This window comes from Penicillium longicatenatum, assembly GCF_028827895.1.
Source record: "Penicillium longicatenatum strain IBT 33135 chromosome Unknown contig_2_segment0_segment0, whole genome shotgun sequence".
Classification (NCBI taxonomy): domain Eukaryota; kingdom Fungi; phylum Ascomycota; class Eurotiomycetes; order Eurotiales; family Aspergillaceae; genus Penicillium; species Penicillium longicatenatum.
The window spans coordinates 634,111-656,131 of record NW_026643120.1 but is presented as its reverse complement, the minus strand read 5'-3'; the positions used below and the strand labels follow the sequence as shown (position 1 = coordinate 656,131).

General features: G+C 49.4%; 10 protein-coding genes across 10 annotated transcripts; 5 read left to right on the top strand and 5 right to left on the bottom strand.

Moving 5' to 3' along the window:
* Positions 1–166: 166 nt before the first annotated feature.
* Positions 167–4,910, top strand: N7484_002767 (oligomycin resistance ATP-dependent permease yor1; the record flags this gene model as incomplete). Its single annotated transcript, XM_057113187.1, has 2 exons — positions 167–346; positions 414–4,910. 2 exons carry the CDS (start codon positions 167–169, stop codon positions 4,908–4,910), a joined length of 4,677 nt encoding a protein of 1,558 aa, XP_056973327.1.
* Positions 4,911–6,360: 1,450 nt separating this feature from the next.
* Positions 6,361–7,221, top strand: N7484_002766 (uncharacterized protein; the record flags this gene model as incomplete). The annotated part of the gene is made up of 2 exons (XM_057113186.1): positions 6,361–6,641; positions 6,693–7,221. 2 exons carry the CDS (start codon positions 6,361–6,363, stop codon positions 7,219–7,221), a joined length of 810 nt encoding a protein of 269 aa, XP_056973326.1.
* A 596-nt stretch (positions 7,222–7,817) lies between these two features.
* Positions 7,818–9,609, bottom strand: N7484_002765 (uncharacterized protein; the record flags this gene model as incomplete). Its single annotated transcript, XM_057113185.1, has 3 exons — positions 7,818–8,039; positions 8,574–9,514; positions 9,573–9,609. The coding sequence occupies 3 exons, from the start codon at positions 9,607–9,609 to the stop codon at positions 7,818–7,820; spliced, it is 1,200 nt and encodes a 399-aa protein (XP_056973325.1).
* Positions 9,610–10,309: 700 nt separating this feature from the next.
* Positions 10,310–11,158, bottom strand: N7484_002764 (uncharacterized protein; the record flags this gene model as incomplete). Its single annotated transcript, XM_057113184.1, has 2 exons — positions 10,310–10,983; positions 11,041–11,158. 2 exons carry the CDS (start codon positions 11,156–11,158, stop codon positions 10,310–10,312), a joined length of 792 nt encoding a protein of 263 aa, XP_056973324.1.
* A 465-nt stretch (positions 11,159–11,623) lies between these two features.
* N7484_002763 (uncharacterized protein) lies at positions 11,624–11,959 on the top strand (the record flags this gene model as incomplete). Its single annotated transcript, XM_057113183.1, has 1 exon — positions 11,624–11,959. One exon carries the CDS (start codon positions 11,624–11,626, stop codon positions 11,957–11,959), a length of 336 nt encoding a protein of 111 aa, XP_056973323.1.
* Positions 11,960–13,014: 1,055 nt separating this feature from the next.
* N7484_002762 (nucleotide diphosphatase) lies at positions 13,015–13,861 on the top strand (the record flags this gene model as incomplete). Its single annotated transcript, XM_057113182.1, is given in 2 exon segments — positions 13,015–13,670; positions 13,684–13,861. The coding sequence occupies 2 exon segments, from the start codon at positions 13,015–13,017 to the stop codon at positions 13,859–13,861; spliced, it is 834 nt and encodes a 277-aa protein (XP_056973322.1).
* Positions 13,862–14,447: 586 nt separating this feature from the next.
* On the bottom strand, positions 14,448–15,380 carry N7484_002761 (CybS family protein; the record flags this gene model as incomplete). Its single annotated transcript, XM_057113181.1, has 5 exons — positions 14,448–14,613; positions 14,686–14,805; positions 14,885–14,951; positions 15,118–15,135; positions 15,242–15,380. The coding sequence occupies 5 exons, from the start codon at positions 15,378–15,380 to the stop codon at positions 14,448–14,450; spliced, it is 510 nt and encodes a 169-aa protein (XP_056973321.1).
* Positions 15,381–15,838: 458 nt separating this feature from the next.
* Positions 15,839–16,876, bottom strand: N7484_002760 (MDR family NADP-dependent oxidoreductase; the record flags this gene model as incomplete). Its single annotated transcript, XM_057113180.1, has 1 exon — positions 15,839–16,876. The coding sequence occupies one exon, from the start codon at positions 16,874–16,876 to the stop codon at positions 15,839–15,841; it is 1,038 nt and encodes a 345-aa protein (XP_056973320.1).
* Positions 16,877–17,769: 893 nt separating this feature from the next.
* On the bottom strand, positions 17,770–18,936 carry N7484_002759 (NAD(P)/FAD-dependent oxidoreductase; the record flags this gene model as incomplete). The annotated part of the gene is made up of 1 exon (XM_057113179.1): positions 17,770–18,936. One exon carries the CDS (start codon positions 18,934–18,936, stop codon positions 17,770–17,772), a length of 1,167 nt encoding a protein of 388 aa, XP_056973319.1.
* Positions 18,937–19,526: 590 nt separating this feature from the next.
* On the top strand, positions 19,527–21,653 carry helA (putative DEAD box RNA helicase HelA; the record flags this gene model as incomplete). Its single annotated transcript, XM_057113178.1, has 2 exons — positions 19,527–19,882; positions 19,940–21,653. The coding sequence occupies 2 exons, from the start codon at positions 19,527–19,529 to the stop codon at positions 21,651–21,653; spliced, it is 2,070 nt and encodes a 689-aa protein (XP_056973318.1).
* Positions 21,654–22,021: the final 368 nt, after the last annotated feature.

Sequence of the window (22,021 nt, the reverse complement as noted above, 5' to 3'; positions counted from 1 at the left end):
AATCTTGAAACAGTGGTGCTTTCGAACGGATTCATTGCTTAATATCGCCACTTCACACAAAGGGTTACGAACCTACATGTATGTAAGGTTCTTGAAGAGTGGACGATCGCCTCTGATTTTCCTACCCACACAGAATTCCTGACCTGATTTCTGGGTTATTCTCGACATGTCATTGCCCAGTGCCGATGCCGAGCTGGCCAACCCAGAGATTAAGCCCGTGGGAGGGCATCATTCTTCACATCACCGCAAGGTTACGCCTGTGCCTGCGGAGCGACAAATATCTCCTGAATATGCTGCAGGATTTATCAGCAGGTGGACGTTTAGTTGGATGGGGGACTTGATGTCGGTAAGTGGAATATCTTCAACCTGGATGTTCACCAGTGTGCTATTGTATACTAATCAACCGTTACTAGACTGGTTTTCGTCGGCCCCTAAAAATCAATGACATTCCACTCCTCAATCCTACAAGAAGTGTGCAAAGGCACAGTGTTACCTTCGACGCCCACTTCAAGGCGGCCAAGGCCTCCAGCGATGTTAAACACCCTCTTTTTACCTCTCTACACAAGACCTTCGCCCGCGAATTCTGGATCGGTGGTTTATGTCGTCTATTAGCCGATCTATTCACAGTCGGAAACCCATACACACTTCGGTATCTGATCGAATGGGTTCAGAACAGCTACTATGCCCATCAACCAGGAAGTACTGTGAAGAATCCAGATCTCACAAGAGGAGTAGGGCTGTTGGTCGGCATTATCTGCATGCAGATCCTGCTCAGCTCATGCCAAAACCACTTTCTATACCGCGGAACGATGGTTGGTGGCCAGGTCCGAGCTGTCTTGACGAACAAGATCCAAGAGAAGAGCTTGAGGATATCTGAGCGAGCTAGAGCTGGTGGGTCAGCTGATCTTGCGATCAATGACTCCGAAACAACCCTCCAGGAAGTCGACTTGAACGAAAAGCCTGACAACGCAAAGTCCCCCCAATCTTCTGGAAAGGGTAAAGCAGCTGATCCTGAGGCCGGCTGGTCGAATGGCAGAGTCGTTAACCTCGTGTCTATGGATGCTCATCGCATTGATCAGGGTATCAGCATGATACACGTCGTATGGACCTCGCCGCTGATCATCTGTATCTGCATGGCCTTGCTCATTGTCAACCTTCGCCAGTCCGCTCTTGCCGGGTTTGGGGTCCTGATTTTCTCCATGTTTTTCCTTGTAGTTGCCGTGAAAGCACTTTTTGCACGTCGCCAGGTAATGAACATGTCCACCGACGTTCGTGTTGGCCTGACGCAAGAAGTTCTCCAGGCTATTCGTCTCGTCAAATATTTCAGCTGGGAGGATAGCTTTGTCGAGCGCCTAATTGAACTGAGAGCCGACGAGACACGCCAGCTACAAGGGTTTAACCTGATCCTCAACTTTGTCACCTCTCTTGGACAGAGTCTGCCTGTTTTAGCTTGCATGGTCAGCTTCGTGACGTATGCCTGTATCCACGCTGGAGGCCTTGATGTCGCTATCGTGTTCTCTAGTGTCGCCCTGTTCAGCTCTCTTCTCACGCCTACCGCTTTCCTACCGGCATGTCTTGGCCATGCATCTGACGCATGGGCCAGTATGACAAGGATTGAAGAGTACCTGCTCGCCGAAGAAGTTGAGGAGTTGAATGTCGACGAGAACATGAGAGATGCCGTGAGAATTGAAAACGCGGGATTCACCTGGGAGAAGGGACAGGCTATCCGAGCCACGGACGTAAATGATGAGGCCGAGGAGGAAGGAAACCCGCAAGGCGGCCGGAACTCTCTCGCGGCGTTGAGAGCAAGCAGGATGTTCCACGATGGAGAAATTAACCCCTACAACAATCGTGATTCGCTGTCTGCTTTGAGAGCAAGCAGGATGTTCCACGACGTTGACTACGACACTGAAGGGTTTGCATTGCCTAGCTTCGATTGGGAAGGAGGTTCAATTGCAGGACCTTCATCTAGATGGGACAGGCCAACAACCTTCATGCCTCCTTCATACGGATTTGAAAGACCTACTTCATTCATGATGCCTTCTTTCTCACGAGAAAGATCTAATACGAATAATTCACAAGAAAGGGGTGTTTCTATGATTAGACCAAGATCGACTATAAGGCCCCTGTCCACTTGGTTCCGTCCTGAGTCGACCGTTCGACCTAAATCAAATATCAGACCTATGTCTACATGGTTTACGCGGCCCTCTTCAACACTGAAACATCCACTGGAGCGTGAGGGATCTGACCAAATGCCATCCTTCCGGTGGGAAGATGGCGCGCGTCCCTCTGAAAAGGTATTAAGGGAGCGACCCGCATCTGGTGCTACGTTATCGAGCCCACCTTCTTATGAGGAGTCCTCGTCGTCAGTCACCTTGGCAGAATATCCACCTGCTCTTGCGCCATTTTCAATCCCTTCTATATCCCTCAACATCCGTCGTGGTGAGCTTCTTGCAGTCATTGGCGGTATTGGAAGTGGAAAATCCTCTCTCCTGTCCGCTCTAGCTGGTGATATGCGCAAGGTAAAAGGAAACCTCAAGTTTCATTCAGACCGGGCTTTCTGCCCTCAGACAGCATGGATTCAGAACGCTACCGTCCGCGAGAATATCCTCTTCGGTGCGCCCTATGATGCTGCGTGGTACGATAAAGTAATCACCGCATGTCAGCTCCGCCGCGATCTCCAAATTCTTTCCAATGGTGACGCCACGGAGATCGGAGAGCGAGGTATCAACGTCAGTGGTGGACAGAAACAGAGAATCAGCTTGGCGCGAGCCATGTACTCCAATGCCGATATATTACTCTTGGATGATCCGTTAAGTGCTGTGGATCCATACGTCGGACAAGCTATCTTCGACGAGGCGATCCTCGGGGCTCTTGGAAATAAGACAAGAATTCTCGCAACTCACCAGGCCCACGTTCTCAGTCGCTGTGACCGGATCCTCTGGCTGGATGACGGAAAGGTCAAGGCCCTGGGTAGTTTTGCGAAGCTGAAGAAGAAGTACCCCGACTTTGCTGCTTTAGTCAAGGAAGCGGAGGGAAATCGAGAGAAGGCAACGAAGGAAGATGCTGAGAAAAATTCCGACAAGCCTGAAGAAGTGACTACTACGGTGAGCAAGTTGGCTGGAGACGACACCATGCCCGAGCTCATGCAAAGTGAGGACGAAGTTGATGGCGGCATTCCTTGGGCAGTCTACACATCTTATCTTGCCTGTTCCCGGAGTCCCATCGCTATCATTCTAGCCATCCCACTTCTGTGTCTCGCCCAAGGCAGCGCTCTGCTCTGTGGTATGTGGCTCGCCTGGTGGGCATCCGACAGATTTGGCTTCGAAAACAACACGTACATCGCTATCTACGTCGCCTTGGGTGTATGTCAAGCCATCTGTCTCTACCTGTTCGGTCTCTGCATTTCAGTTCTCTGCACTAGCGCTAGCAACGTCATGCTTGATAAAGCGACCGCAAAGATTATGCGCGCGCCAGTCTGGTTCTTCGATACCACGCCACTAGGACGCATCGTCAACAGATTCTCAAAGGACGTCTATGTGATGGATGATGCGCTGCCAGAATCTCTGAGATTGTTCATGGTCGGAACAGCCATGGTCTTGGGAATTCTTTCGCTTATTGTGTCCGAGTTCCATTGGTTCGGGATTGCCCTTGTCCCATGTACTGCTATATTCTTTTTCTCTGCTTTCTACTACCGTGCCTCTGCACGTGAACTCAAGCGTCATGAGTCCATCTTGCGTGGTGTTGTTTTAGCCCGCTTCTCTGAAACACTTTCCGGTGTGACTACTATCCGCACCTACTCTATGCAAAAGCAATTCTCCAAATCATTGCAGCGTGCAATCGACGATATGAACAGTGCAAACTTCCTCACCTCTGCTAATCAGCGATGGCTGGGAATCAGGTTGGATTTTGTTGGTGTCCTATTGATCGTTGCAGCTGGGGTTTTGGTTGTACTGCAGCGATCTACTCAGAACCCTGCAATTTCCGGCGTCGTGTTGAGCTACTCCCTAGGTGCTGCACAGGTTCTGCAATTCATCATCCGTCAATGGGCCAACGTGGAGAATGCTATGAATGCTACCGAACGGATTCATGCCTATGGACCCGGTGACAGTCTTCCCATCGAGGGTAACAACGGTACTCCACCTGTACCTGCTCCAGAATCCTGGCCTGAGCAAGGAGGCATTACTTTCGGAGATGTGCATATGCGTTACCGTGAAGGACTTCCCAATGTCCTCCGTGGATTGACCCTTTCTATCAAGCCCGGTGAACACGTCGCCATCGTGGGGCGTACTGGTGCCGGAAAGTCTTCCCTCATTGGAGCACTCTTCCGGACATGTGAGCTCTCTGGAGGCTGCATCACTATTGACGGCGTTGACATCTCAACACTTCCACTTAAGGACCTCCGCTCTCGTCTATCTATTCAGCCTCAAGACTCAATTCTATTCCGTGGTACGGTCCGCAGCAACCTCGACCCATTGAAAACCCACACCGACGAAGAACTCTGGCTCGCTCTGCGCGGGGCATGGCTAGCTGACACGGTCCAGCTGGATGATATTGTTGAAGAAGAAGGAACCAACTTTTCTCACGGCCAACGTCAACAACTCGGGCTAGCACGTCTCCTCGTCCGAAACAGCAAGGTCGTTGTGTGTGATGAGGCAACCTCAAGTGTGGATCTGGAGACAGATGACAAGATCCAGAAAACCATGGTCGAAGCGTTCAAGGGAAAAACTGTGATTACGGTGGCACACCGTATTCGAACAATTATCAATTATGACCGTGTGTGTGTTATGGACAAGGGGACTATCGTGGAGCTTGGGACGCCATGTGAGCTCTGGGATTTGGGAGGTGTGTTTAGGGGAATGTGTGACACGAGTGGAATTTTCGAAGAAGAGTTGCAGCGATTCATTTGAGCGTTTTGAGCGATCTGACTTTATAGACATGCATAAGTAATGAAACTTTTTCTTTTTGTTCAACATTTGCATTCCTTGGACTTGCAACATAAATCTTTGAGAGAGTCGAGTGGGTCAGGGAATACATGGTAAATCTCTATTTAACCTAGTAAATCAATCGTCTTGGACCACTAAGCGGGTACCGTTAGGCACATATGGACTATGGGACTATAATACCTGAGTTTAAGCAACTTATAGCCACTTTTGATATAGCATTTGACCTCTAGTTACAGACTTTAAATCGAACATACGTAATCGATACGCAGAAGCTCTATGTTGATTTTTTTTTTTTTTTTGAGAAGTCAGAATGTTCCTGGCCACGGGTCAGTGGCAACAATTCGAAATGAAGATGATTCCCGATATTAGACAATCAACCAGGTCGGGTTTACCGCGAAGATGGCACGGAAGCCTCCGGGATCCGCTTGCTTTATCTATATACGATCTGCGACATGGTACTAGGGAAATTTATGTATAGGTCTTGGACAGGGATTAAAATACCCACAGTTCATCTTTTGCCAATAGTCTTTCTAATATCTAATGCCATCCTTGCAATGCAGGCCGTATTAGATAGTACGCAGTCCCTATGATTGGTCAATGAATACGGTTTCCGAGCTTCTCAAACACACTTTGTCCCCCTGTGACGTCGACTAATGTTTGAAAAGTGCAATTGCCCGCTCATCATACTGCCCATGTGGAAGGCGGGGAATTTCTCACGAATCCTTATTTTGGGGGCGATAATGAGCGTTACTCGTTTAGGAAAGGTCTAGATGTATAGATGTGTAATTTTCAGCAGAGACCAACAAGCCCCGGGATCTCCATTTTCCAATTATAATTACAGTGACGTTAGTTCATTTCTTGCTCGAACGTAGCATCGAGGCTCAATTGTGTTAGGTGTGTGGATAGGCACGATTTCGCGATGATAATGACCCACTTAGCTCACCGCAGCCAATCGCAACCCCTTGCTTCCGTGCAGGGATGAGAAGCCTCAGCAACGTGGCTTGATTGGTTTAGAGTTCTCGCTGTGCATCCCCGATTGGGAATAGCGTCGCGAATTCCACCAAAACGGGTAAAGAGGTTGTGGTTAAAGCTTAACTGCGCCTTACGACAAGGAACATGGAAGAGAAAAAAAGTGGTGCCTCGTCAGCGCTAGTGACACTTGCTTGAATGGGTTGTCTTCCCAATCGGGGTCATTTTGAGAGCGTTGGCCACAGCCACAAGAGCTAGTCGAAAATGGGAATGCAGGTAGTTAGTCAGACTCTATATAAGAACTCCATGTTTCCCATGGTCGTTACCATCATTAGATCAGACCTCTCAAGCTTTCCTCGACTTCTTTTATCGAGATTCATTGTTGGATCTGGAATAGTTGCTTCTATCAAGCTTTTAACTACACATCCCCCGAATCACAACCACAATGGGCAAGGTCGACTACAGCAATGGGATCTCAATCCTTCAACTAATCATCTACTTCCCTTCCATCTTTGTCTCCATCTTCCTCGTCTTTCGCCATGGCATCCGCACAAACAGCGGCTTCATTTTCCTTACTGTCTTCACTCTCCTTCGCATCATCGGCGCCTGCTGTGACCTCGCCACAATCGACAACAACTCAACGTCATTATACACTACCTATGCCGTTACAAGCTCAATCGGTCTGACTCCAATGCTGATGGCTTGTTCTGGTCTTCTCTCTCGAGCGTAAGTTAAGGCCCCGGTTTGATCTGTCAACAAACACTAATTCCAAAACAGCGACGGTTCCATAAAGAAGGTTACCGGTCACGGTCTCCCAGAGCTCCCAACTTTCCGCGCATTTCGCCTCCTCAACATAGTCGCCCTAGTTCTCTGTATCACGGGTATCACCCTGAACATGGGAGACGGCGGCGATATCAAGCCATCTATTGAAGCCAAAATCGGCATGGTCCTCTACATTGTCGCTTGGGTATTCATGGTGCTCCTGCTCGGAATTCTCAACGCCCGTCGTGGCGGTCTTGAGCCCGGTGAGAGCCGTACCTTGCTCGCTGTCGCTATCTCCTCGCCTTTCATTCTTGTCCGTGTGATCTACGGTACCCTGGTTTGGTTCCTGGACAACGGCACCTTCAGCATGGTCGGTGGAAACGAGACCGTTACTCTGATTATGAGTGTTCTAATGGAATTCGCTGTTGTCATTACCCTTCTTGGTATTGGTGTTACCCTGCGCGTGCGTGGGAGTGAGCACCAGGCTCTTGATAAGGAGCGTGCCCTTCAGCCTCAGTGGCCTATTCAATCTTCTCGGGCTTAGAGGGTCTCAAATATAGATGGTTAGATGGCTACAAAAGATGATGGACCTGTACAAATGGGCTTCTGGGTTCGGCTTTTTGCATGATTTATCGGCGTATGGCGCACGCCTGAAAAGGGTTATTTAGGCCTTAATTTTCCTTGCCGGTAGGTTGGTTTTTGGATTAGCGACAATATGAAAACAATAATTGTGCACTTTCTTCTACTTTCTACTGTCTGTCATTTGTAATGACTGGTCATAAAACATACAAAATATCAGCCTTGCATGGTTTTATTATCTGGAAGTAATTGGCCTTGCAAGTTTAGGCTACTGCACATAAGCTGTGATAATGCATCGCATATCTGAGGCCAGGGGCTACGGGTGGATCAGAATGTTAGAATTGGTTACTGCAATATGAAAATTTGATCATTGATCAGGATTCGGAACCTAACATATCCACACAAATTCCTCACATATCATTCGTATCAGCACATCAATCGTACTCATAAAACCATAAGAAGTAAGAAAACATATCTCCACATAGACAGATGGTAAGATATCAGAAACCACTCACACGTCCGAGCTTCGGTTTCCAACACAAGTCAAACCAAGGGCAAAATCTATCGGCTTGTGTGCGCCCAATCCTCGACAATCCGATCACTTGGGAGTTCGGCAGCAGAAAAAGCATCATGGTCCTGGGAAATCTGGTGAACTTGTTGCATCATCGCGTACCGACGCAGTGATGCTTCTGCGCGCATTTGTGCAACGAGGGAGGCCGCTTCTCCGATGCGAAGATCTCGGCTGTCAAAGTCGGCAAGAAGACCGTAAAGGCCAATGAGCTCCTATCAAAGGTAATATGTTAGCTGTCGCCCATTTCATGTTTTCAAGAAAAAGGTAATATGGATGCAAAATTACTCGGTACCATACTCTCCGCCGCTCAATATCATCGTCCTCCACTAACAATCGTCCAAGGCCATTCAGGGTTTGGCGAATACTGTCCAACCCGGTGGATCCAAGCTCTCTGAACTGTTCAGAATTGTGGGATGGTAGAAGTTGAGTACCAAAGGGTCTCTTTGTAGAGCCTTTCTTGGGGCTGCAATTCTGACTGGTAGTAGGAGTATGAAGTGCTTGACGAGAGGCTGGGATCGGATTATTAACGATGTCGAATGTCGATGGGGACTTGGAGTGCTTTTCCGAGCGTGTTCGGGTAAAGGCACTCCGAATACCACCAATAACTCGGGAGATCCGTGGCGCAGGAGCTCTGTATGTCTTTTTTCTGACCGGATGGCCCTGCCATTAGAAGTTATTTCAACGCCTGTATGAATGATTTTACCTTCTATCTCAGGATGACTCTGGCAGATATCCAAGAAAGTGACATTGTCACTAGCCTCAACCTTACCACCCGAATTGACGGTAGAGATCTTGCTCCAGGCTTCCTTCTTCTCGGGGCTGCTGTTCAAACTTGACAAAGCATTTAAGGATGAAGTGCGTGGGGGGAAAGCCGGGATCGAGTATGCAGTCCCGCATTCAGTCCTATCATTGATCTTTTTTGAGATTGAACCATGCTTGATGGGATCGCCATTGAGACATTCCATAGATGGATTGGGTGATGCGTCAACTGTTCCTTCTGGAAAGAACGGATTGTGGTAAGGGCCATGTTGTGGTTCCATTTTTCCCTCGCTAGGCTTGCTGGTGATATCGCTCGGGGTGTCATTCAACGAGTCGATATGCTGGATTATTTGTGGACGGAAGATGCCTCGTGATCGGCGTTCATCAGTAATGTTTGGAAGAGACATGGAACGAGATTCATCACCCATAATAATCCTGTCGGCACTCAAGGATAAGCGAAGAAGAGGCCCATCAGTCTGTATGAAGCTATGGTAGTCTGAGCTTGTTGTTGTGCTGCATTTTGATTTTTCGCTGATGGTCGAAAGTTCTGTGGGTGATGTATGACTGCCGTGGGAAGTGTTTCTGGTGGAATCTACAGTGCTGGCCTGTGAATTACCTCGGCTGATATTAACAAGCCTGACACTTGCGGCTTGTACAGAGGCTTGATTGTCAAGAGGGAGCCGTTTCGTCTTTCTATCTCGTCGAGCATGCATAGGGATTGCAGTAATAAATAGAGGACGCTCATCACTGTTCGGTAATTCCAGAATTGAGGTATCACTGATATCCGAGATATCAGAATTCTCTAGAGCATCCAGAGCAGATTCATCCAGACGAACAGCCACAGTCGGTTTAGGTCGAGGGATCCGAGAGCCAGAATCACGGCGGCGAGGAGAGAAAGGAGAGTTGGGTAAACGATAGGAGGGTTCAGCTTCCAGTCTCAAGTCAGTATGCGTGAAAATGTTTCTATGAATACTGAAATAACATACCACGAACACTGGCAAGCTGAAACATCTTTTTCGCCATTGTGAAGAGTTTTTATTTTTTAAACCGTACAGCGTGGACTGGTTGTGGACTCATCGAGGGTTGTGGAGGGTTGGAGGACGCGACAGATCTTGAGCGATGTCAACAAATGTATTTGGGAACGGAAAGTGAATTGAGTACGTACCTTTTTCCTTATTTTTTTTGCTCCAAATTTCTCTCCATCTGGGCTGAGCTAACATCAAAAGCTCAGTGAAAGACAACGCCACCAGAACAGTACTATTTTTTATGACGACGCAGTATTCTTGTCACTGAGAAAATCGTTGGGCCTTTGGCAATCAAATGACCAAAAACGCATCATATCTGTTTTTCCCTATCTTGATCCAATATCAGAATGATCATCTACTCCTGACAACGGTGGCAGCGGAAATTGAAGCCTAGGATGAGTATGCGGAGAAGGAACAGTGGGAAGTCGTCTCCAATGCATCGAGGGAAGTGGCTACTATACTCCTTCTTTCAGACCCAATACATACTGGAGTATATCCAGTATGCGCTGGGCCTTTTATCCTTTGAAGGAGAACATTGTCCTAGTCACTTCTGAACAGTGCTTAACTTCAATTTTTAGTTCGTCTGGCATTGACATCCATAAATAACGAATTTTGAAAACGCAACTCCCAGATATCAAAATATCGTACTTGAACTTGATCACATTACGCCGAGCTAATTGAACAATACATCAAGACTTTTAGTCTAATGCTCGTTTTGATCGAGGTTGGGCATCCCCTTGGTTCCCCCTTTTTCTTTTCCCGGTGGCTTTATCACTGGAGTCAGATTCTTCTTGTGAAATGCCACGGGTGCCATCGTCATGCCATTCACTAATCTCCCATTCGAATGAAGTAGAGTTATCATCGCTAACTCCCTTTCCACGTTTCGCCCGCATCAATCGACCAAGTCGACTTCCTTCTACCATCTCTTCAAACCAGGGAATGCCGTCAATCTTACCACGTCGGAAGCTTCGGGATAGGACCGGCTCATCTGAGAAAGAGGGTACAATAACAGATGTTTCTCCTTGGGAAGGTGTAAGAGCAGACGAAGTCGAGATATCGGCGTGCTGTGCATCCTCATCAAAGTCATCCGGTAGCAGGTCAAGGTCCTCCAAGGCATGCTGATCCTCCCCGAGCAGACTCCCAATTGCAATCGACATGAATTCCGCTTCTTCGGCAGGCTCTTCAGTCCAGAAGGTCAACGGCGTACCACAAAAACCGCAGAAGATGCGCCGAGTTTGTGGAGCATGGTGTGGGGTGAAGATGCGGCGAATTGAGTCGTGAGTCTCGTCGGGGTAAAAAGAAGTAGTGTGGGACTGATACCAGTCCAGTGGAACACGAAGCCAGGCCGATAATGGCGTGCCGTGGAATCGGCCTTATGATGTATAAGCGGGATGCGGAGTAACTAGAGCTTGGAGCTTGGAATTCTTACGATTATCTCTGCTGCTGTCAAAGTAAACCTGTGCATGCTCTGTCACGTCATCAGGGATCGTAATTTGGTACTCATTGCGACCACAGGAGCATGATCCATGGAGTGGCTCGTAGCCCATCTTGTAGGGTAGTACAAAGGAACGGTGAGGTGGGTGAGATGAAAGCGGTTTGGGAGGGAATTAATGACTGTTCGGGCAATTGACCCGCAGATCTGTAGCTTTGTTGTGAGTATAGTTTTGTAAAATTCTGAGAAGAAGTGGTGAGATAGAAGCAGAAGAAAAAAAATAGCAAACAGGGTGTGAGGTGGACCCTCTCTATGACGTTGAAGAGTGCCAAGACTCGAGTTCCGACTTGGGTTTCTCCGCATTCAACTCTTATCGCTATCGCATTTTGTCCTCTCCCACTCGGCTCGGTCCCCTGTTCACCCTCTCCCCGACTCTGGCACGTTTTAAGGCGTTTGGGCGAAAGGAAACACAGAGCACGTGATAACTTTACCCTAACGTCAATCTTGCGCATCTTCATCTAAACTCCCTCCCCCTCATACCTGTCGCTCCTTCCATTCGGCCGATTCACTACGCTCCACAATGAACCCTGACGACGAGAATGACCGGTCCTCCTCGACCCCCACAGCAGCATCCAAGTCTGTGTCTGGTCAGGAGAAGGAGAAGCCTCGTTTGACCGACCAAGAGAAGAAGAACAATCACATCGCCTCGGAACAGAAGCGCCGTGCCGCGATCCGAGAGGGCTTCGATCGCCTAACAGAATTGGTCCCTGGTTTGGAAGGACAGGGTCGCAGCGAGAGTGTTGTTTTACAAAAGACAGTTGACTACATGCATCAGAAGCTGCAAGAGCGACACAACCTCATTGCCGAGGTTGAAAGCAAAGGCGGCCATGTGGACGACTCCCTGCGGCCTTCATAGGCACTCGAATTTCTATTTTTCTTTCAATTCGGCGGGCTCGGTCGTTTCGAATCGTTGTTTGTGGTGTTTTGCAATCCTTTTGCCATTGTGGTTGATGACCTTGGCGCTTCATGGATGTGCCGAGGTTCGGGAGGCGGGCCTCTTCACCCACACGAAAATGAAAATGAATCAAACGAATCTCTTTTGCTGTCGCTCGGTTCTTCGGACCGGTCAGATCATGATCGCACTTCATGGCCTGCTTTGACGATCACCCTGACAGTCGCTTCCGTTCAATAGCTCCAGTCAAATTGTGGTCCCCTTTCTCCGTCATGTGGCGGATTTCTTCCGGTGTCAATTGCTTTTTAATATTTGTCTCCATATGCGTTCTCTGTACAATTTGGGATAGGCAGAATGTATGTTACTTTATTTATGGGTGTAGCTCTGGAGCCACCTGGGCATGAGGGCGTCTTGTACCGGTTTGCTTTGAATTCAATACCTTACATTTATTATCCGTGTCAAAGCTCTGTACTACACTGCAATCTTGGGAATTTTGATGTGTAGCTTAAATCCCTTCTCAAGCTCCAGTCACAGAAGTTGAGATCATTGGCATTGGCCTTCCAGTTGCTGTTTCCATCATTCGCAAGAGCAGCCATTGCAGCGGAGAGAATAGTGGAAGTTTTGGTGATGATAGTGTAACCAGCAAAATGCGTAATAAGAGTATTGCACAGCCGATTTCTCAATGCTGCGGAATCTTAGACTGGGCATTTTTGACTTTATTAGTATTGGGCTGGGTCTAATGCATGCCTTCCAGGGTTCTAAAGTTCGTGATCATTGACCTCATGGATCGGTCACTCTCATTCCATTGTAATTTCAAGTCAGCGATCCAATTTAGATGCAAATCAGAAATGCAGATCACTAAGTGGAAATCCGCCGTTTATAGACCAAGAAGGTCAGCCGCCAATCAGGGGATGATCACTGTGGGGAAAACCGCTTAGGCACGACAAGCATCGTCCTCCGCAAAGCTCGAAAACCTGGCTCCAACAACCCCCAACCCAACAAAAACCCAAGAAAAGACCATGTCAACCTCTAAGACAAACCTCCTCGATGACGAGGTCCCAATCGACTCCCCACCCGCCTACGACCCATCCACAAAATCTACCCTGGCCCCAGGCCGCGGGGCACTCCCACGCCCACCACCACTCTCCCTCCCCGCGCTCAACGACCTGCGCAGCAAACGAGTGATCCTCGCCTCCCAATCACCACGCAGACGCCAAATAATCTCCTATCTCGGTCTCCCCAACATCGAAATCCTCCCCTCAAACGCTGAGGAGGATCTCCCCAAATCCCTCGGTCCAGTCGAGTATGTCCTAGCAACAGCAACGAAGAAAGCACAGGCAGTGTACAGCCAGGAGATCGACAACGAAGTCAAAGGCGAGCCTGCTCTTATCATCGCTGCGGACACTATCGTCGTCGACGTGACTACAGAGTCCATTTTGGAGAAACCTCGCTCAGAGGCACACCATTTCTCTATGCTCCGTGCTCTGCGCGACGCGCGCGATCACAAGGTCTACACTGCTATTGTTGCTATGGCTCCTCTTGCTAGTGCGCGGCAACCGGGTTATGCGATGGAGATCGTGGTTGAGGAGACGAATGTGCGGTTTGATGGGGATGTGACGGATGATTTGATTATGGCTTATGTGCGGACGCGCGAGGGTGCGGATAAGGCGGGTGGGTATGGATTGCAGGGGGCTCGGGTCAATCCTTATCGAGAAGATTGAGGGGAGTTATGATAATGTGATTGGGTTGCCGCTTAAGGCTACTTTGAAGCTTATTGAGACTGTTATGCAGAAGGCTGATGACGAGGATCGTTTGGAGGGCGATCCGCTTTTGGAGATGGCTGAGGAGGACGAGGAGGATGCATGAAAGGTGCCTTGTAGGTAGGTTTGGTTATATTATGGCTTTATGGTGAACATTTGAGCATTTAGATATGGTCCTGTCTGCGGGGCGGCTTTTTGCACTTATTTTGGATAGATAAAATGGAACATACCTCTTCGGTTTTGCTATACTACATACGTGTGGGCCTTGTTTCAAATGTTCATCATAGCAAGTTTCAAGGTGATTTGAGGGCCCCTAGCGTTCAATCACTCATCACTTTTGTATCAGGACGATAACATCGCCTGTGTAGGATCTACCTGGATCTGCATCAATTTGAAGGATCAATATCATGGTCGTTTTGGTAAATGTTTTAATAGATCGTCGGAAAACATGCTACTATCCTCTACTGATGAACTTTCGGTGGATAGGACTAGAAAGGCATATGAAGAAGCCCTACGACAAGAACTGCACGTCCTAATCCGCCAACATTGAAGCAAATATTGAAGTATTCAGCACCGAAGTATTCGGGCGAGACAAATGAGATTGTGTTTCAAGGACATATACATAGGCGAAACGCCTGGAACCAGATTAAAAACGAACCCAAAACAACCCTTTTCAAATCCACGACTCCACTCTATGCGTTCCAGATGCGACGCAGAGCCTCAGTAACACCAACATCGTTGGTCTCAAACTCGTACAAACCGACCGCGGTGGTCAGGGTGAAGGCGCGCAGAAGCCACTGGCAGAGAGAGTAGAACTTAGGCACACGCTGGGGACGGAAGTAGTCGACAATGGCGGCCCTGTTATGATGTCAGAATCCGTTCATAAATTTGAATCACAGATTGCGGCTGCGGATGCGAACGGGTGCTTACTCGAATCCGATGTGGGAGTGGGCGACCAAGAGGGTGCAGAGAACGGCGTCCATGACGGGGTTGAGGGAACCGGCGGCGAAGGGAGCGATGCTGAGGGGGATCAGACCAACGCAGACGGCGCTAAAATTGCATGTCAGTAACCCAGTCCTGGTTCCAGTTATATCACCCGGTTCCGTGGTGATTTCAAGGCGTAACGAACCGCTCGAAAGTCCAGTGGTAGCTGCCGTGCATAGGGCTGGGGGAGGGGACCGGGACGGGGTCGTTCACTGTCATAGATGATTAGTACCCATCATAACCTCAGTTGAATCCGGTTCATGCTCCGCCAGATGTTGACGATATTCATTTTCCGATAGCGGCGGAGGATAGACATCACTCAAGATCGTGGCGGGACAATCGTCGGAAATGTAGATTCGGTACAGGATAAGAACATACTGGTTCCCTCAATGGACTCTGTGCAAAGCAAAGAAAAAAGCAATTAGCGAGCACATTCAAACCACCAGATACGGTGCCGGCAGTTTTTCGACCACCAAACACCATAGTCATGCTCTGAACTTACGGGGCAGAGGAGGCAGGATCTGCTTGCGGGCGGAGGCGTGGAAAGCCACGGCCTGCGACACGCCAATGTTCTGGCGCATGAAGGGCGACCGGGTCGCAAGGGACTGCCGGAGCAGCGACGAACGCGCGAATGAAGCCATTGTGACGAGTTGGAGGGGAGATGGAGTGATCTTTGGTCAACTTCGTGCACAAGGATGAAGTAGGGACAACCTCGGGAGTCCGACTCGGTATGTCATCCATTTACGGGTCAGGTGATTGGTCGAGAGGTTCCCGCGCAGCCGAAATTGGCCGATGCGGGCGGGATTAAACTCTTTGCCGGATCTGGGGATGGAACTATGTGCTATTCAGAGGTACTTGTTAGAGAAGCTACCAATATTGGAGGCTTGATTCTTATAGCCGAATGTTCTTGAATGATTTTAGGATGTCATCTCATATTTTCCTGGGGTCTACCCATGTCTAATCTCGACATACAAGATTTGATCATATAACCGGCTCTTCCTAATCCATGTTCTAATTTAAGATAACAAAAGAAAATAAAAAAATAAGTATCGTTGCAGGCATTTCATTATTCGATTATTTCCACCACCATTTTCACCGTCTAGAACTTCAGCACAGCCTTGCCCATGTTCTTGCCGTGGTAAATATCAATCAGACCTTGAGCGGCATTATCAATGCCCTCAGTCTCGTGGATCAGAACCTTGAAAGATCCGTCCTTGATCCACTTCTGCACGTTCTCCTGGTGCTCCTTGGTGTAAACAGGACCCATGTTAGCATCACCGACAATGAAACCACGCAATGTCAGGCGCTTGGCAACAATGTTGATGAGGTTGGAGATCGGGTAGGGGGCAGAGTTGTACTGCGAGATCATGCCGCAGACAACGGCACGACCGAAGTTGTTCAAGGCATCCAGGGCAGCCTCCAAGTGCTCTCCGCCAACGTTCTCGTAGTAGATATCGATACCCTCGGGGGCAAGACGCTTGAGCGCATCAGCAGGCTTCTCATTCTTGTAATTGAAACCGCCATCAAAACCAAGCTCGTTAAGAATGTAGTCGAGCTTGTCATCGGAGCCAACGGATCCGATCACACGCAGACCCTCGTGCTTGGCTAGCTGACCGACCAGCTGGCCGACGGCACCACTGGCAGCAGAGACGAAGATGGTCTCGCCCTTCTTAGGCTTGCCGATGTCGTAAAGCGAGGAGTAAGCGGTCAGTCCCGGCATGCCAAGGGGACCCAAGAAAACACGGATATCCTCAAGACCCAGAGGGTTCTCGATCTTGCGGACACGCGCCATGTTGGGGCTATCCACCGCGACGTACTCCTGCAAGGGCAAGTGGCCGATCACCAGATCGCCTTCCTTGAAGTTGTCATTGTTGGAACGCAGGATCTTGCCAATGGTGGCGGTGTCCACTGGCTGGCCAAGGGCGAAGGGAGGAGAGTAGGATTTGATTTCGGGAGCACGCATGCGGCCTCGCATGTAGGGGTCAAAGCTGCTGTAGAGGGACTTGAGGACGATACCATTCTCGGGAGCAGCAACGTCGGAGCCGTAACCAACCTCACCAATGGTGAGATCCTCGCCAGCCTTGGGGTATTGCTGGGGCTGGGGGATCTTGCTGAAGAAGAGTGCCTTGTTCGACATGATGTAAATTAAATTGATATGTGAGAGAGAGATGTCAGGTGTGGTGGGTGGGGTGGTATGTAGATGTGTTGGTTGATTGTTGAGGAAAATCGAGCAATGCTTGGGTTTATAAATGGGACCATGTACGACCTTCTGGCGGGGCAAGAGAGGGACCGAGGCAAAAATCAAGATTCGTCATTACCATTATAAAGCAATGGTACAGCTACCGATGGGTCCCGGAGAAGCTTCTCGAGAAGGTTATAGGGTTTTTTTGAACAGCAAAGTCCTGGATCCACTTCTAGATCAGGTCAAAGTGACATTGTAGGTGTGCATTTTCACATATCGGCATAGATGCTGTTCATAATTGTAATAAAAGCGAAGGAATCCATGCTCGCCACCATGCAAGCTCTAGAAAAGCTCTCAGTACCCTGGGCAACCTTCTGAGCGGAGACCCTTGGGTCGCCCGTAGTGGGACCCGGAGGAACTGAAAACAATCTGGCCGACGGACACGGCCATTCCAGGCAGGAGGACCGTTCTACAGGGTCACTTTAGGAGTCTGACCGTTGGCAAGAGAAAATCGAAAAGTCGCGTTTTTGATTTCTCATCACGGAGCTGACTACCGATTCCGGCATGATAGCGGGGAGGCGAAGTGGATCAATCTCAGACATGATTTTCTTTTATTGGCTCTCACCATTTAGCCTAGAGACTCTGCAGTGCCTATCTCAGATTGCATGCTTACTATAAATCTGGTCTGGGGTGCATAAGTACTTGTAATATACCTAATATCCCTTCATAGCGCAAGTCTTTATAATCTTGTCTCGTGATCATCATTCAATTCTATTATAGACAAAAGCAATGCTAAAAGGTATCAAACATCAACAACTCATAAGCCTGTCCAATGCGCAAAGGTTCACTTAAGCCTTGCCTGCTAGGTAATCTGGTGCCTTGGACATGAAGTAGTCCTTGCCCTTGATCATCTTGACCATGAAGCCCCACGGAACGAAACCAAAGATCTGCCCAGTGCCACCAGCTTCGCCAATCGGCACGACCATCATGACACTATCGCCCTGATCATAAGACTTGCGTTCGCCCTTCTCTAGAATATCCACCTTGATGTTGTGGGCCGCAACTCGAGCCTGTTCAGCCGCCTTGAAACTAAGTCGCATCCAGTTGGTGGTGATATCGCCCGCCGCATAAATCGGCAAGGTGCCTGAGCTCTCCGAAGACAGCACGCGCAATTCCTTATCGACTCTAACCCACCCCTCAGTGGCGAGGAAGCGCTCCGGAATGAAGCTGTTGTTCGGGATGAAGCCGGTGGTCGGGATGTAAAGATCGGTGGTGAGCTTCTCACCGCTATCTAAGGAGACAATCCAGGAGTCACCTGAAGCCTCAACTCCAAGAACACGCGTGGAAGTAATCACGTTGACATTTTTCTTCTTGAGCTGACCCTCTGCGGCTGAGCTAGCAGATGACTTGAGCGTATGCAGAACACGGTCTGTCGCAGAGACTAGCGTGATGGAAACGTCACTGGAGTTCTCTGCGGCGGCCTCGGCAAGTTCACCAGCCAACTCCACTCCGACTGGGCCTGCTCCACCGATGACAATGCTCTTGGCACTTGTGGTAAGCTTCTGAGCTGCCTCGATAACCTCCTTCAAATCGTCACGTCCAGAGTGTTTGAACGGAATAGAGGAACCGGTGACTTGACCAGTGGTGGCAGGAGTGGTGGCACCCGAGCCGATCAGGAGGTGGTCGTATGGCAGCGACATGTCTTCCCCCTCATTGGGGGTTACGGATACGGTGTTAGAGGATGTATCAATGTCAGTCGCAGTCCCAAGGATGAATTCAAATGAATCCGCCGCATATTGGGCAAAAGCTTCCTTGATGGGAAGGAGGTACTCGTCGGCTCGGAAAGCGTTTGGCTTGGCAACGATACGGGGAGCAGCAATGTTCCAATAAAAGGTCGCCGAAGGATTGATAAGGGTGACCTTAGCGTTCAAGTTACGGGCATCGCGCAGCAACTCGTGAGCTGCAGTAAGGCCCACGGTGGAAGCTCCAATGATCACAATATTGGTGGGAACCATCTTGAACAGCGAGAAGAGGTTGAGTTGAAACTCAAGCTAGGGGTTAGGAAAAAAAAATATACTAATATGCCGTGGTTGGGAGGCTAGTCTTCTTATAGCGGGATTCCTGCGGATTCCAGTCCCCACCCCACACCGTCATGTGGGAGGTAAAGTAAATTAGCTTTCATTCATATATTTTGACTTTCATCACTGGTTAGGGCGACGAGGAAGTTTGTCAAGCACATAAGCAGTGCGCCGTGGCGGTTCAAGGGGAAATCGCTTACTCAGCATGGCCATCGAGTCCAGACCTTATCTCAAGCTGTTCAGCATGTAAAGTGAAGTAAGATGGTGGTCGTCGCTTTTCCATGATCCAACCAACATATCCATTTGAAAATAATCGAAGAATTATGCCCCAAATTGAGAGAAACTACTAGTACAAGGTAGATAGTGGTCTTGTCTTCTTTTTTTTCGCTTGTAGCCTCAGGCATCCAGGTACTTGTCGCCTCTCCCTTATCGATAAGCATCATGTGATCCATGTTTTAATTTTCCCTTTTTTTCTGCGCGACGAGACCTGCGATAGCCATCCTTTCATCACATTAATTTCATCCATTATGCTTGGTGTTTTCCGCCAATTTGGCGTCTCCCAGGCGCTCCGCACATCTGTGCTTCGCACCCCTTCCGTACGATGGGCTCCTCAGCTGTCCAAGTTGCAGCCTTTGGCCATCCGGACTCCTGGTCTGAGCCGGTCGTTCCAGACCTCATTCCCTGCCCTCAAGGCTGCCGCAGGACCGGTGCCCACTGAGATCGAGGAAGAAGAATTGATCACCAAGTTCGCGGATCTCAAGGAAAATGATATCATTGACCCAATGATCGTCCGAAACCTCACACACCCTGCTCGCATGGGACTGGAGACCATGACTCCTGTCCAAAGCGAGACCATCCACCAAATGCTGAAGGGTGACGATATGTAAGCTTGGTGGTCCATTTGAGATGACATTGATTCATTTACTGACAATTTCTTCAGTCTGGCACAGGCCAAGACCGGTACCGGAAAGACTCTCGCCTTCCTTCTCCCGACCATGCAGAACATCCTGAATGATCCTACTCTCAAATTAAAAGGCCAGAGCCAGGCACACAGACGTGGCCCAAGGGCCAACTCTGATGATATCAGGGCCCTTATTATCTCACCCACTCGTGAGCTTGCCGAGCAGATCGCTGCGGAAGCCCGGAAGATGATTCCTGGCACTGGTCTCTTGGTCCAGACCGCAGTCGGCGGCACACAGAAGAGAGCCGGACTTCAAAAGATCCAGCGTGAGGGTTGCCACCTGCTGGTCGGTACTCCTGGTCGCATCAAGGATATCCTTTCCGACCCTCGCAGTGGCGTATCGACTCCCATGCTGAACACCCTCATCTTGGATGAAGCCGATCGTCTTCTTGACCAAGGCTTTGCTGAAGAAATCAATGAGATTCAGACTCTGCTTCCGGATCCGCTTCAGGTGCCCCGCCAGACACTGATGTTCTCCGCCACTGTTCCCAAGGAAGTTTTGAAGATGGTTAACCGAACCATGAGACCGGATTACAAGTATGTCAAGACAGTTCGTGATGACGAGACCCCGGTCCACTTGAAGGTGCCACAGAAGTTTGTTCTCCAGCCGGGCTATGAAAACGCTCTTCCTGGTGTCCTCGAGCTTGCCCAACAATATCAGGCGCGTCAGCAGCAGGACCCGGAGTTGCGGCCATTCAAGGCGATCGTCTACTTTAACTCCACTAGTGAGGTTCAACTCTCTGCTCAGGCTTTCCAGAATTTGCCCCGCGGCAGCCGTGAGGATACCTCGGCGGCCCCTCTAGGTCGCATGCGATTCCTGGAGATTCACTCGCGCCTTAGCCAGAATCAGCGAACCTATGCTGCCGAGGCTTTCCGACGTGCCAGTGAGGCTATTCTCTTCTCCTCTGACGTGACTGCTCGTGGTATGGACTTCCCGGATGTCACCCATGTCATCCAGATTGGCGTTCCCAACGACCGGGAAACTTACATCCACCGAACTGGCCGTACTGCTCGTGCTGGCAAGACCGGTGAGGGCTGGGTCTTCATTCACCCCAACCAGATCGACAGCTTGAGTGACAAGTGTCACGGTATGCCTGTCAACCAGGATAAAGAGACTCTGCAAACTTCCCTTGTGGATATGACCAAGGATCTAGAGTCTGCCCCTCCGGCCGCGCGCAACGCCATTGAGCTTATCAACACAGCCATGACCAAGGTCCCCGCAGACCTGAAGTTTGTCACTTTCCGCGCCCAGCTGGGCTCCACCCTCAATACTTTTAACAGCAAACGCACTGCTATTATCACCCTCAACCGACTTGCCGTCCACGGATATCGTATGGAAGAGCCTCCGGCTTTGAGCTCTGCCCTCGTGAAAAACCTTGGACTCCGAAGAATTTCCGAGGTTAGAGTCGATGACTCTCGTTCTTTCGGCGCCCCACGTGGAGATTCGTTTGAGAGGAGGTCCGGTGGTTTCGGTGATCGTGGATCCCGCTCTTACGGAAGCGACCGTGGCTCTCGCTCTTTTGGCGGTGATCGCGGCTCGCGCTCTTTCGGACGTGATCGTGAGCGCTCTTTCGGCGGCGACCGTGGCTCTCGTTCTTTCGGACGTGACCGTGATTCGCGCTCTTTCGGACGTGATCGCGAATCTCGCGGTGACCGTGAGGAGCGTGGCTTCCCCTCCCGTTTTTTTGAATAGGTCTTCCCGATTCGATCAGGAATCGGGAACGGTCTGTAAAAGTGATGATATACCGTTGTGATTGAAGCTTTGCTTATCTCTGGATTCTTGTCGCTTTTCCTTCCTGGTGGCAAAAGAAACCTGATAGAGTTTTCCCATCCTCGCATTTGGGCGGCGTTCTGTCTCCTCGTTTGGCATCTATGTATCATATGTCGATTCCCCATTTTCTGACTTCTCACCTCTTGTCTTATACCGCAATTTTGATGATGGGCCTCTGTATTAAAGATTATAATCAATTCACAATGTACTATTACGGATCTATGTCAAAAACTATCTCAATTGTCAACCTTAGGATGACCTGCTCCAACCTTTCAAGCATAATAAATTTA